Genomic DNA, 14,338 nt, shown 5'->3' on the forward strand with positions numbered 1-14,338 from the left:
TCTGGATTGGGTTTGTGTGTATTTACAGCAGGCGCAGACAGACTGTAGTCACAACTTAAAAGTTCATGACAAACATATTATAAAGCCTGTTTGACTGATAAGTCACTGACATCCTGCCATTACACAGCATTCCACACCAGCCATTCACTACAGTCTGCAAGTGGCATTTTTTCTGAGACAGTATGCAAGTGGGGTGAGATAACTACTTGTTTCCAGAGTTTAGAAAATGGCAAAACACGCCTAAAGAAATGATATGTGATTTAGGAGATTGTTGTAGGAACAAGGGAAATAACCTTGCACGGCAGTGTCAAAATATTTCACTTTAAAAGTGAGTATTTAAGCTTGAGTATCAGATTAAATGTGCCCAAGTTTGTAAAAATCCACTTCATATCCTAGACCACTGTTGGCTATAATGAACCTAAACCTTGTACCTTCACAAGAACCCCAGTGACCCAACGCACCTCCTCTCCACACAGCTGTGAGCAATGAGCATCCCACCCCCAACTCCTTCAGCATCGACCCACTGAATGCGTGCGTAAAAGGCAAGTTTACCGAAACCGGTTGGTTGGGCGGTACACACACACTCACACACACACACACACTCACACTCACACACACACACACACTCTCTCTCTCTCACACACACACACACACACACACACACACACACACACACACACATAGACAAACACATTCGCTAGAACCGGTGGATGAACTTCAGCTGGATGATGGATTAACGCATCAGACAGATAGCAAAAACGCACTGCATACTATGAACTCCAGATGTCAATGTATTGGAAGAAAACACCCACCCACCCACGACGGAGTGACTCACAGTTTAAAGTAGTTGAATAAACGAGCGCCGGTGCGGACGGGGAGATTCTACGTGGGGTATTTGGCTTCTTTCTGGTACTTAAAGCTCTCCCAACTGTGGCTTTTATGGGGAAGAGAAGCACTGAGCTCGACCCGCCATACGGACAGACAGTTGCTGCGCGAGGCGCTGGTGCCAGATATGGATAGCGCGCGGGATACCTCTGGACGCTGGCGCGCATCTTCATAAAGTGCGACACTTCGGGAGTTGAGGAGGCCTAAAAACTTCATTTGTTCTGAGTCAAAGTTGCTGACAAACGGAAGACAAACGGGACACAAGAGCTTCTTCTAAAACCAACAAGTTAATTCAGAGAAAAGAGTGTTAGAAAAGCCTCCAAAGAACTTTTTTTTTTTTTCTTTCCCCAAACCTTCACAGGAAGCTCTGCAAGTAGAGAAGATGCGTCAAGAGGTCGCGCGGAGATTTCAGATGCTGTTTGTGATTTGGTCCATACTTCTCTTTAGTTTGGGGACAGGGTTTCCTACCAGACACAAGAATGTTGCCCACAAGGTACGTTTTCTACAGACACTGGTTGTGTGTTGGCTTCTTTTTTTCCCCCTTAAGTTAAGCAAGTTATAGCGACACTTTGAATCACTAAAGTCACACCTGCCGCTCACAAAACGTAGTATCTAATTGCAGCTAATTAGCTAATGTCTGTTGAATCGTTGAAACTGTTAAGAAATGTGTTTCTGTGTGTGTTAACTTAAGTTTCTGGCGCCTTTATTGCTTAATAGTCTTTTTTAAAAAGCTACTAATAACAATCTCAATATTATAATAGGCCTAACATCGGCGATATTATAGAAAAAACTATACATTTTGGTGCTTAACTGTTATAGGAAAATTATGTGAATGAAAATCATGTTTATAAGTTATATTCCAGACACAACTCCTACGTTTCTTTGTTCACGTTTGTTTATTAAAATGTTAATGTCATAGAAAAAGCAAAATAGCTTATTCAGCCATCACCCTCCATCACTTTAAATCTAAAGATTCAATCAATTAAATGAGCTGAAATGACAGAATGTGATTTCCTCAGCAGTGCATGTTGGTCTCTATTGTTCAGCTTCTCTCTCCATGTATAGTAAGGTTTGCCATCACTGGGCATACACTGTGCTATAATAAATCCAAACTCCCTACACACACACACACACACACACACACTAACACGCTGTGCAGTGTGTGTGTGGTGTGTCTAAGGGAATGTTTGTGTTACACGCGGACATATTTGGATATCAAAGTCTGTTTGTGTGTGTTTGTGTCGGGGTTCAGTTTTTGCCTTTGAACTCTCCTTCTTGTGTGGCCTCCCATGGATGCCCTATTGGGTCTCTCCCTCTCTCTCATCATGTGTCTGATTGATGTCAAAGCAAAAAGAGACAGAGAGGGGAAAAGGAGGGGAGGGAAGAGGAGAAGGGAATGATTAGTGAGAAGGAGAAAAAAAAAAAAAAAAGATCTCACTGTGGCTTGTGTGATTGTTCGTTTCATTCACCAAAAAGGCTGCAGTTGGTGACTCTGTACCTCCGGCGTGACCTGCTGGATGTGTGTCCGTAAGTGGCGGATGGAGAGGAGAGATTAGCGGAGGAAGAGAGAAGGAGGAGGGGGGAAGCTCAGTAAAGCGGGTGCCCAGTAACGAGATGCTTATGTAACTAGAATAAGGCGAGCCCTCTGCATCTCTCACATTGGAGCTGGGGTCAAGTGTCATTCATCTGATTGTTTACATTGGCTCTTTTTTGTGTTAATGTGGAATTTCCTGTTTTTGGTTTTTACCCCCATCTCTCTGTGAAGAGGAGAAGGAGGAGGAGGAGGAGGAGGAGGAGGGGGGGTTGCGTTGAAGTGGCCTCTTTCCCAAATATTGAGACCTGTTTGCACTGTCTGTTTTCTTCCCCTACCCACCACCCTCCACCCCGACCTCTACAACCTCACCCCGATTCTACCAGGCATGCATTTGTTGTCCCGTTTTTTTTTTTTTTTTTTTTTTTTTCCATTTGCGAAAGATGGCGATCAAAGAGCGCCCATAGTTTATTGTTCTTCTGTAATGGTTTGGAAACAGCCAAGTGCAGAGGCCTTTGATATCTGCGGGCACATAAATCAGGGCTGCCACACCGCCTGCCTTCCCAGCCTGGCCCCCCACACCCCTCCAGATCCTGTCCCTACCCCTCACCTCAACCCCTGCTGCCCTCGTCCCGTCTCCCGACCCCCTCTCCCGAACCTGAATGTGTGTCACCATCAGCAGTGGCGATGACAGTAGCCCAAAATGGAACCAGTCGTTTCAATCAAGTGAAAGGAGGACACAACGCCTTGCCAAAAGGGTGGATTTCTCTGTCATGTTTGTCTGAGGCCAGGCTGAGGTCCCCAAATGTATCCATATAGTCTCCCTGTTAAACACACTGCATGCCATCAGCCAGCGGGCCTTTGATCAGAAGAGCCCCACTACGGAGAGGAGGAGAGCAGGATCAGAGAGAACGAGGGGGAGGAAGAAAGGAGGAGGAGAGTGATATACAATGCGAAAGAATACAGGATCCAGATGTGTAACAAGACGAGATGGAGGGTGTGAAAGTATGCAGCCTCCCTCGTGACTCTGAACTTTTGTGTGTCTGCGTGAGTCTGTAGGTGTCAGGGCATGTGTGTGAATGTAAGGTGTGTATAAGTGAATATTGTAACTGCTGGGCACATTTGACAACGATCCACTCGTGTTGATAACAGGCAAGTAAAAGGGTAAAAATGGAGCATCATGCTGGAGGATTTGTCCAATTAAAGCAGGCAGTATACAGTAACAGTCAAAAGTTTGGACACACTTTCTCATTTACTTGAATGAGGAAGTGTGTCCAAACGTTTGACTGTATATCAGGTGTAACAAGACAGCAGCTGAAGAGGCCTTTATGTCTCGCTATTCACATATTTATAGCAAGATATAAAGGCTTAGCTCTTTTTAGGTATTATTTCTTTATAATTTCTTGCTCTAGCCTCCAAATATAACAAATTAGATTGGCGTTATCTGTGGTGAAAACTTGGTAATGGTGCAGTCCTATGTAAATAGATTTTTAAAACCTGGCAGTGCACAAAGAGTTTGCTATTCACGATTACACAAAAAACCCGGGAGATGAGGAATAAAAATCACTTTACCAGGAAAAACTTAAGGCTTGTAGCATTTCATTTCTATACTCTGCTATTTGGTGCACAATTTATTTGAAGTTTTGCACTTAAACACACGTTACCTGAAAGTACAGTGCCAGCTAAAAGTTTGGACACACTTTCTCCTACAAGTGAATGGGAAGGTGTGTCCAAACTTTTGATTGGTACTGTAGGTTAACATAAAACAGTGTCTGGATGGACTAAATGTTTGGCATGACAAGAAAAAATAACTATCTAACTAATGTTTTAGATAAAACAACAGCAAAACCATCTAAAAAAGTAAGGAATCACCTAAATACACCAAACCTATTATGATAAAATATATGACATGTATGCATACTTACTTACAAACGTTGAAACATGCAACGTTTGTATGGATAGTCTCTTGAACAATGAAATTGAAAAGATTTGTGAAACAATTTGTTAAATGCAGCCCCCTGTCGGTTTAAAAAGATATTGATGTTTCTTGGCAAAAATGTGGCAAATGTGTTGCAATATTTATAATATTTCCCTACAGTATTTGACAACAGTGTATTAAGTTACAAAGAAAGGCTGAGCTTTCCAAAAAGGTTATCTACTTGTCACCACCAGTTTATAGATATTTGGGGAGGGGGCCAACTTCTCTTCATCCATCATTTATCATGCTTGACAAGCTTTTCCTCTAAACAGGCATTATGTGTTCACATGCTTGGATTTGTCTGACCACATAACTTCTTTATGGGACAATCACAGGCAACCACTGAAAAGTACGCCCTGTTCTAGAGGCCATAACCATAAATCATCAACCGTTTGGTCATTAATCCAGACATTTCTTGTCCTCTTTAGCCCTGCAACTGCCACTGGTTTGTTCTGTGCAGACCACAAACTGGCTGTGGTCCAATCTTAAAGGCCTGTCCAGTCATATGTTTGGGCCAGTTTAGCATATTCTGGATGATATAGATATGGGTGAATGGCAGACAAGGGTTCATTAGAGGCTTTGGACTTTGGTTTTGACCAACGAAATAGACATGTGTGCTATTGGACATGAAATAGACACATGAACGCTGGAGAATCAGACCAACCAAAAATCAATTTTCAGTGACTCTATTCCAGATATAGTCCATATATCTACAATTCCCCAACATTATACTGTCATTATTAACCTCAGGGATCAGCGTTTCCTCCTGTTGTTCTTCCTTCTGAGTGACTGTAAAAAGATAAGTGGTGGTCGTAGTGGCGGCAGCATGGCAGGTTCAGACACACTCGCACCAGCCCAGGGGTCCCACGCCTCCCAGGCCCTCTCATTAAAGCTAAAAGAGGATCTCTCTGGCACAGGCCCCTCTTTGTCCACGGCCTGGATGCCATGACTGTTGTGGGAAAAAAAAAAGAGATTGAAATGAACGAAGGCTGGTTGGTCACTTGGCTGGGTAGTTGGATGCCTCAGGGACTCTCTGGAATTGCTGACCAAGCTGTGAAGTGGTAGACGTTTTCAAGGTTTCTTTCTGGAAACAGAGCACTAATTGTTTTTATACTCACTAATAAGCCACTATAAATGATAGATCTTTTTTTGTCAGTGGCCTAAAAGCCGCCAGTGGCCAGATGTCTTATTTGCCCTTGTCCTTTGCATTATTCAAGGTGATGTCTGCGCATAGGGCATTTGCTGCCATCCACTTTTCCTTTGGTGATTCCTCTTTAAAATCATTCCATTGGATTCTTGTTAGTGGCCCAGATAAAAAAAAAAACACATTATCTTACATCTTAACTTGTTCATTCCATCAGGCTCACGGCCACCCAGTTCACAGCGGCGGGGTCCAATATGTCCCTGATGCTTTGGAGCAGCAGAACCAGGTGCAGAGTCTGTTACCCGAGCCCCACAGCCACCAGAGAAGATGGTCCCACCCGCAGCACCGCTCCGTCGGTGTTCTTCCACAGCCAGAGCCCGAGGAGGAGACCAAACCCTTCATCTTGGATCTCAAGAACTTCCCTGACCTGGCCAATGCTGACATCAACTCACAGAACCCCAACATACAGGTGAGTGGGGAGAGGGTTCATTTTAGTTTGTCTACTATAACCATATGGTAACCAATAATTGGTAAATTATGGGTTAGATGAAAACCATTTATCAAAGGAGAACTGGTCTGTTTTGTCATTTGTTGTACTGATTTATTTCCTTAATGCATAACAAAACTAACAATCTCTCAGTCTAATCTTAGAAATCTCTTTGTGTCTTTTATTTGCTACTATTTAATCAAAGTGTAATACAGGAAAAAGTGCTCTGTAATCATAAGCATCACCCATTAAGATCTCATCATCTCCTTCTAAATTGAACCAAAAAGTTCAAAAAAGTTGTTCTGTTTAACTTATCTCAGGGCAGTTATCCTTTCCAACTCTGGCCAGTGTAATCAGGATGTGGTTAGAGGGACATAATGATGCCGGCCCATGTCTACAGCAACCGATGAAATGTTCTGATGAGTTTTCATGTAGCATATAGACCAGATGTAGCATACAGTATTTCGACTAAAAGACTCGATATACCCAGCAGAAACAAATGAAAGCGGTTCCCAATCATCATACTTCTTTCCTAACTGTGAAATTCATCTCCCAACAATTACAAAAAGATAGTTTTCCTGTGTAGTCTCCTTGTTGCCTGGTCTTCACATCAGCTAAAGCAGGCCCTTGGAAGCACTGCAGCATCTAAGATGAGTCATATAGAGGTAATGAGAGGTAGTTAACCAGAATAAATGCTCACATTCTCTCCCTGAGAGGATCGTTTGGTTGGCTGAATGCTCATGCTCACGTCTGGCTGGCTGATTTAGATCCGGGGAGTGGGTTTGCTTGCTAAAATACTCCTCCGAGGATTTGAGACGGTTGATTTCTTGAGAAGAACTTGTAACTTAACTGCTAAAGCTACACAAAATCATTGGTGGTGCTTTACTTTGTGGCAAAATTAAGATAGCAACACTGGACAGTTCAATCGCTTGTTTAATACTTATTATTATGTCATTGGCTTCCACTCACTGTTAAAGCCAGTTTGGATTATCAATTACCCGACAATTTGGAGTCTTGGTTTGCTAGTTTAAACTTTTAGGAGAAAGTTGTTCAGTTGATATTTATTTCAAATTCATACAGACCCCTCTCTCTGTCTATGAAGGTAACCATTGAGGTGGTGGACGACCCTCAGATGGAGGTAGAGATGGACCTGGCCAAGGAAAAAGACTGGCTACCCTCCTCTTCCTCCTCCCCCTCTTCCACAGTAGATTGGCTCGGAGGCAAGAAGCTTTTCTGGCCGCTTTTCTGGAGTTACACCGATGCTGATTCCAGCGAGGACAGCAACAGCCGGTCAGGCGTGGAGGAAACTGGCGAGGAAGAGGAGGATGGAGATTACTTAGTGGATTACGGCAGCGAGGAGCCCTTACCCAGTGGAGTAGGCGGAGACTGGGATAGTCGTTGGAACGAAGGCTTGAATCCAATGCAGAGCTACTATGGTATGTTTTGCCAAGTGGTTCACTGACTGTCTGCTGGTGCAGCCACACAAACACAGCTCGTTTTAGACATGACTTCATCAAAGTGATCACAGCTTTTAAAAAATTACCAAAATTTATCATGTGAGTTTTACTGATGTAGGGATGAAGAAATGTAAAAAGGGGAAGTATGGAAATGCAATCACTGAATTTCTCAAGTCACAAAAGAAAAAGAGATAATGGAAAAACTCAAAGGTGAGCGAGACAGAGAAGGAGAGAGGGAGGACCGCAGAGTGGCTTAGGAAGGCTGCATGATCGACTGTCTTCACAGTCAGAGAGAACCAAACGATGCCAGCATGCGAGGCAGTTTGAGCACTCGACCATCAGGACATTGTGGGTTATAGGCACTTTGAAGTCGACACTGGTCGTGCTGGTCGCAGAGGCCTGCCTTTTGAAGACGGGTCCGATGCGCTCGCTAATGGCAGCGTGAGGCCGGCACTGTTCTCTGGGACAAAACAGCCCTCTGCTTGTGGACAATTAGAGGGCAGATTGGGAACACAGAATGACAGGGGCCATTCGGCCGGCCCTTTCATCCTTCCCCGGGACCCCATGGGCCCCCCCAGACCCTGGCGGCCCTCACTGCCCTCTGCGGCTCGGCCTTTTGAGCCAGTTCAAGAATTTCGGGGGGCTTTCAGGGTTCTGCATAACTTTTACAGCTCTCTTTCCCCTCTTAATTCTGCCTTCCTCTGGTGGGAAAACTGCTGTGTCTCAGCTTGCACAGACCACTTATTCAGTGGTAAAAATAGTAAATAATGAGAGAGCAAAAGGGAAGGTGTACAAAGTGAAAGAAAGGGAGTGAAGGCAGAAAAGAGAGATAGAAAAAGAAAGAAGGAAAGAAAGAGAAAAAGTTTGATGGGCTGGGCATTGGGTAGGCCAATGTGCAGACCAGAGTTCTACTGCAGATCATGGGCTTACCACAGCCTAAAGCCTTCACTCTTCAAAGAAATTTCCCATAGAAACAAATCCATGCAAAATAGATCTATTTGTTTTTTTCAAGGTTTTTGAAGTCAGACCTATACTGTCATAGCAAAATCTTATAATATGATAGCAGGTGTCTAAACCCTGGATAGTTTTACTCTCCAACCTTTTCCTTATCCATGTGACAACATATCGACTTTATCTGTTTGAGTGCTGTGCATGTAGACGAGCCAGCAAAGGGCAACAATGCCTATTAAGTGGTCACATCTAAAGACTCAGTGAACATAAATCAAGGATGTCTGCCTTTGCTTCTTCTGTAATTAAGACTCTCCTGAGACCTCATTCCCGTATGGCCACATGGCGAGTTGGCAGCGCCCACAAAGTAAAATTGGGTGCTCGCTACACCCAAGCTGGTATTTCTGCACCCACCTCGCCTTTAATCAAGAATGACTTGTTTTCAGTGCTATTAACACCACAAGGAAGCATGGTGCGGAGGCGGACAGCCACAGCACAGCCTCTCTCTCTCTCTAATTTCACTGAAGCCTTCTTAAAAAGAATATGGGTTTTCATGGGGAAGGTCAGACCAGGAGAAAATTGTCATTTGTATGGACTGAGAGAGTCCAGAGACTTTGAAAGTTTGTTCTGGATTAGAATGTGAAGTACGTGCTGAGTTCACTTCAACACAAAACTCCAGAGTGTTTTTTTTGTTTTTTATTTGCTGGGTTTTCCCCTTGTGTTCGTAATGCCAGTCAACCCTTTCAAGCTGCGTCTTTTTAGCTTGTTAAATAAACTACATACCTGTGTCTGAAAGCACAATATAGAGTTCCTGTAACTGTATATTTGTTTCCATGCTTTCATTATGTAATCCTCTCATAATCTCTGATACTTTTTTGCAATATGTAAATGATTGTGCTTTCATCTTAATAAAATCTGACAAATTTTCATTGTAGTGCAAAGTAAGCTTTGATCCATGTGAAATATAGAATACAAGCTAAGGCTGAGTTTGTGTGTTTGGATTTTGTTCCCACAGAGAAAGAGACAGATGAGTGGACTCCCTGGTCTCCTTGCTCAGTGACATGTGGACATGGTGAGAGGAAGAGGACCAAGTCCTGTGGCTACTCTTGCACTCTGACAGAAGCCTCAAAGTGTGACCTGGAGCCTTGTCCAGGTGAGATTATACTTCCATTTTAAGAAGTAAAAACACCAAACAAAGCCAGAGTATTGAGACATCTTTTGTGCTTTTGGGATTCCCCTGTCCCAGCTGGTTTTTAATCTACAACGTTCCTCTTTGCAGGTGATGTCAACACAGTGGTAGAGCCCTTCCCTTTCGAGATGGAGAATGGCACAGAGCCATTTGGGACAGGTGAGTGTTTATTATTGAAAGTTCTCCATAATATCTTAGATTAGCTTCCCGGACCAAAAATATTTCAAGCCATTATTGGCCATGACAACACAAAAGTTTATGTGGTATTGCTGTTGTCTTTCCAATAGATGTGGACAGCTGTGAGAAGTGGCTCAACTGTAAGAGTGAGTTCCTCCAGAGGTACCTCCACCAGGTCTTGGCGGAGCTGCCCAACTGCCCCTGCTCCTACCCCTCTGAAGTGGGGTACACTGTGGTCAGTGTCTATGATGAGACTCATGGCCAGCCGTTCCGCTGGCGTGATGCCAGTGGCCCCAAGGAGCGCCTGGACATCTACAAGCCATCAGCACGTAGCTGCATCCGCTCAGCTCTTTCTGGCGACTCGTCCACTCTCGCAGCGCAGCACTGTTGTTATGATGATCGTGGGCGGCTGATCACGCGGGGAAAAGGCGCAGGCACGCCTAACCTGATCAGCAATGAGTTCTCACCTGAGCTGCACTTCAAAGTGGATGTGCTGCCTTGGATCCTGTGCAAGGGAGACTGGAGTCGCTTCCATGCAGTGCGGCCACCCAATAACGGGCTGAGCTGCCCAGAAAACCCCCATGAAGACGTGTTCATGAATGAACTGGAGGAGGCCAGGGAGTACTGAGGACTACAGCCAAAACTACCACTTCACTCCGAGAGTCAGAGGGCCTAATTTGAGAGGAGACTGCCTACCTTAAAAGTCATGTAATATTATGTCTAAAGCATGCATCAGCCATTTACCATGCATTAATGACTCAGAGGAAATGCACATTTGTAATTGGGAGTTTTGTGGGGTTTAAGAATGATGGTGAAGTGTGGCTGTCTCAAGTTAGGATTTGGCACAGTGCCCTGCTATCAGGCTCGACTGAACTGAACTGAATTACATGAATGGAAAAAAAATGCAGTGTTCTCCCATTGCTTTCCAACCTGTTACACATCTGGCATGACATCAAGCTCTCTCTCTTTATATTCAGTACACTCTCCTGGGTGCGTGTAAGCATGATGTCTACCTACTGGCTTTTTTGGTGGTGTCCTGGAGTGCTTGTGAATGACAAAAGCAACATATGGTAAACATCCTGATCATGCTTCTTGTAGGTTTTACAGTAGGAAATGTATGAATATGGGCTGGCTATTTTGATGAAACAAACAAATGTATGGGCAGAGTCCAACAGATGAATATCCCAACAATGCTGCTACAATATAAGATCCTTCAGGTTTTAAAAAGGTATCAAGGGGAACAAGACGACAGGAGATCAGTAGACCCTAAAGATGCCACATGCAGTAACAGTAATGTACATTTCAGTCAATCCTTTGGGACACTACAATTAGCAATGTTACAAGAATTTGAAATCTAAACCAGAGAGGTAAGCTAAAAGGCTTTGAAACATTCTGTTGTCATTATTGAGTTAGTGAGAATTATGACAATAGCCTTTAGGCAGTAATGATACAGGAACAGCACATTTGATTTCAAATGTTTTGTCACACAGATTGATTTCATGTGTTTCCTCACATTTTCACAGCCAGGAAAATATATAATCTGGGTGCCAAAGAGTTAAAAATCAGACTGTTGGTGCCTGTGCAAATCCAGCGTCCTAAGTCTCTACGGTGCAAATGTAGGAAAGAAAAAGTTCTACAGTGAGTAGATTTTGCTCATAGATGTGTCTCTACAATGTTCTCAGGGGGACTAACTGACCATGATAAAAAAAACAAACATTTGTTCATTTACCTCGACAGCGGAGCACTATTGGACCTAGTACAAAGTGTATTGGGGTAAAGATTAGTAGACGGGTATCAGGAGTGTAATCCAGATTGGAATTGATGAACAGATAATGCTTTTTGTGCAGTTTCAAAAAGCAGTTGGGAACCCTTATAACTGAATAGTTGTTGATGCATTGTGTGCGATGTCATTGCTGTTTAAGCTGTTGGCTTAAGGTCTTTGGGTTTATGTATAGAACGTGATTAGATAGAAAGGGCATTCTTACTCAAAAAAACATTCTTGAGAGGTCATGTCGTGGCCTTATTCTAGCTGACATAGAGTATTGGAAGTAGTTGCCATTACCAAATATTTCGTCACTAGGGTATAGACCATAAAATTTGAAACAATGCTCATCCCTGTGACAGTTTATCAAACAGTCAGTGGCAGTAATCTTAATTCTACTTATAAATATCTGAATATTGCAGGACTTGCCCTTTCTGTCCAATCAAATCCTATGGATGTTCGCTCCAAACCTTTTTTTTTTTCAGGAATTCTGCTTCCAGATGTGTACATGCGAACACGCATTTACATTTTGGAATCACCGATTTTAAAGGAAGGCACTTTATTTAAGGTTTATATACAAAAGATTTATCAAAATGTACTCATGTTTGCCATTTGTTAATGATAGTGTTATTGTGAAGGGAAACTCGCCAGAAATGGTGCATTGTTCTATGAAAGTGCATATATCAAGTGTTCTGTTGAGAAAAAAGCATGATCTTTTTGTGATTTCTAAATCTAGTATTACATATATGGTGTTGTACAGTATTTATTTGTCTGTTCTCTTTTTTTAAGTTTACTGAAGCTTTGAAATGACTCTATACTCAACATGGTGCACTAATCGGACTGAGAAATGAAGGCACCCAATATCAAAAGGGAAACCACTTGCCTCATATCACTTCATACAGCAACATCAAGTGTTTGTGTTTCATTCTATGTTGTACTGCAGTGCTCTATGAATATGTTGTTGCAATTATGCTGAAGAAATATATAAAGACTTTGCATTCATCATATGACTTTTTATTCTCATTTCTTTTCCCTGTACTTTAAATCACTGTGTAGTAGGGCCAAGCAAAGCATAGTGGAGCAACATTCCTGACACACCTTTCCTCTCCAACAAGACAGGTAGCAACATTCTCATCTAACTCAAGCAAGAAAGAGAATAAGTTGTAAAAAATGTGGAAAAACTGTTGTTCTGAATTTGTTTTTCTTCCCTTGTAACAGTCAAAAACAAGTCAGACTATTAAAAGTGGAGTGGTGTGTATTAGATGTCCACACACAGCTGAGCTAATGTAAACTGTGCTAAACAGTTTAATAGTCTGTAACTAACAGATTGTGGTTTTGTGTGTTAGTGTCTGCCTTGATGAAAAGCAACGGGGAATGTGACTGTAATATTTTTTTAAATCTAAATTACCATTTCCACATTCAAAAGATCCTGAACCGAGCGATGACAGGATTCAATCAGCTATCACGGATGAATTCTCTTGGTAGTACATGGAAGCAGCATGTGCAGTCGCTGTTTGGACTAACAGCATCAAACGTTTTCCTCAGTTTACTCTGCTTTATCGTCTGTGTGTTCTCGGTCTAACAGTGGTTTTCTTTATAGTTTGAGCTCACATCTAAAAGTCAAAAGTCGCACTAACATTTTCTGCCAGACTTCTAAACAGTCAGCCGCAGCCTTTTTAAACCGTGCGTGTGTCAGGATTTAAAAAATGTGTCGTAGGCATTCTTCCAGACAGTGATTGACAAGACTGTTACATTTTACATGAATAGGATTCTCAGTTCTGGTTTGGGTCCAAATTTTGAAGACCAAGCAAGAACAAGAGACCTGTCAGTATTGGCTATAAATTCCTTTAAGTTATGGTTCCAGAAAAGAAAAGCTAAACTACACTTCACGATGGAAATTAAAATTACGTGGAAGTGTTTCCACTCGACTCGTCAGACAGTAAATGTACGATAAATTTAACCTTATAAGACCCTGCATGTCTCAGCTAACAGTTATATATCTCCTGTGTGGTTTCTAGGTTGATCTCTTCCTAACATCATGATGTCTGACGCTATACTCTTTCCAAAGGATTAAATAACATTGAGATTAAAAGTTCAAAGGTCAGGGTAATGCAAATCCATAGGCTTAGGCAATCCAAATACTCCTCTTATATACTCTAATTCCTGTAGGTCATGATGCCTATACTTCACTTGCTGCTCTCATTGACCCAAGAGAGAAAAAAAGCATGGTTATGCATTTACAGTAGAACATTAGGTCTAAAGTGGGACACAATTAGCAGAGGATGTACTAATGTTAGGCGCATATGCAAGGAGATACTTAGAAATCCATCAATTCATCTCTCTGGTGTGTATCCACTGCGGAATGAACGATAAGGAGCTTGGTAGGTCTACTGTGGTCCTCCAGTGATTCCTAAGTTGACTGCAGATGAGTGCTGCGTGGAGAGAAGCCAGACACATGTTGACCACATTGCTGCCGCAGAATAACAGATAAATAACCGCAGATGTGTAGACAGAGGAGAAAGCAGAAAGAGGGAAAACAGAGGAGGGTGAAAGGGAGAGGAAAAAGAACATAAAAGAGAGGGGAGGTTTCAAAACGTTGTGGCTAAAAGATGTTATCTGAAATATTGAATGAAGCAAGAGTTCCCAGGCGGAGGCATTTAAGAAAACGAGTGAATACACTTGACAGCTTATGGAGGTCATGTGCATCATGTCACTGAGGGAGTGCGCTGTGGTTACACAGAAGTTCAAGCTGACCGAAATCATTGTATTTCAATTTAGCG

General features: G+C 42.6%; 1 protein-coding gene across 1 annotated transcript; it reads left to right on the plus strand.

Annotated features, from left to right (window-relative positions):
- The first annotated feature begins 667 nt into the window (after positions 1-667).
- ism2b (isthmin 2b) lies at positions 668-12,530 on the plus strand. Its single transcript, XM_042389899.1, has 6 exons — positions 668-1,378; positions 5,756-6,007; positions 7,128-7,461; positions 9,446-9,583; positions 9,710-9,778; positions 9,907-12,530. The coding sequence occupies exons 1-6, from the start codon at positions 1,268-1,270 to the stop codon at positions 10,422-10,424; spliced, it is 1,422 nt and encodes a 473-aa protein (XP_042245833.1). The 5' UTR covers positions 668-1,267; the 3' UTR covers positions 10,425-12,530.
- The last annotated feature ends 1,808 nt before the right edge of the window (positions 12,531-14,338 follow it).

The sequence above is a fragment of the Thunnus maccoyii genome, chromosome 17 (genome assembly GCF_910596095.1).
Source record: "Thunnus maccoyii chromosome 17, fThuMac1.1, whole genome shotgun sequence".
In the NCBI taxonomy this organism is placed as follows: domain Eukaryota; kingdom Metazoa; phylum Chordata; class Actinopteri; order Scombriformes; family Scombridae; genus Thunnus; species Thunnus maccoyii.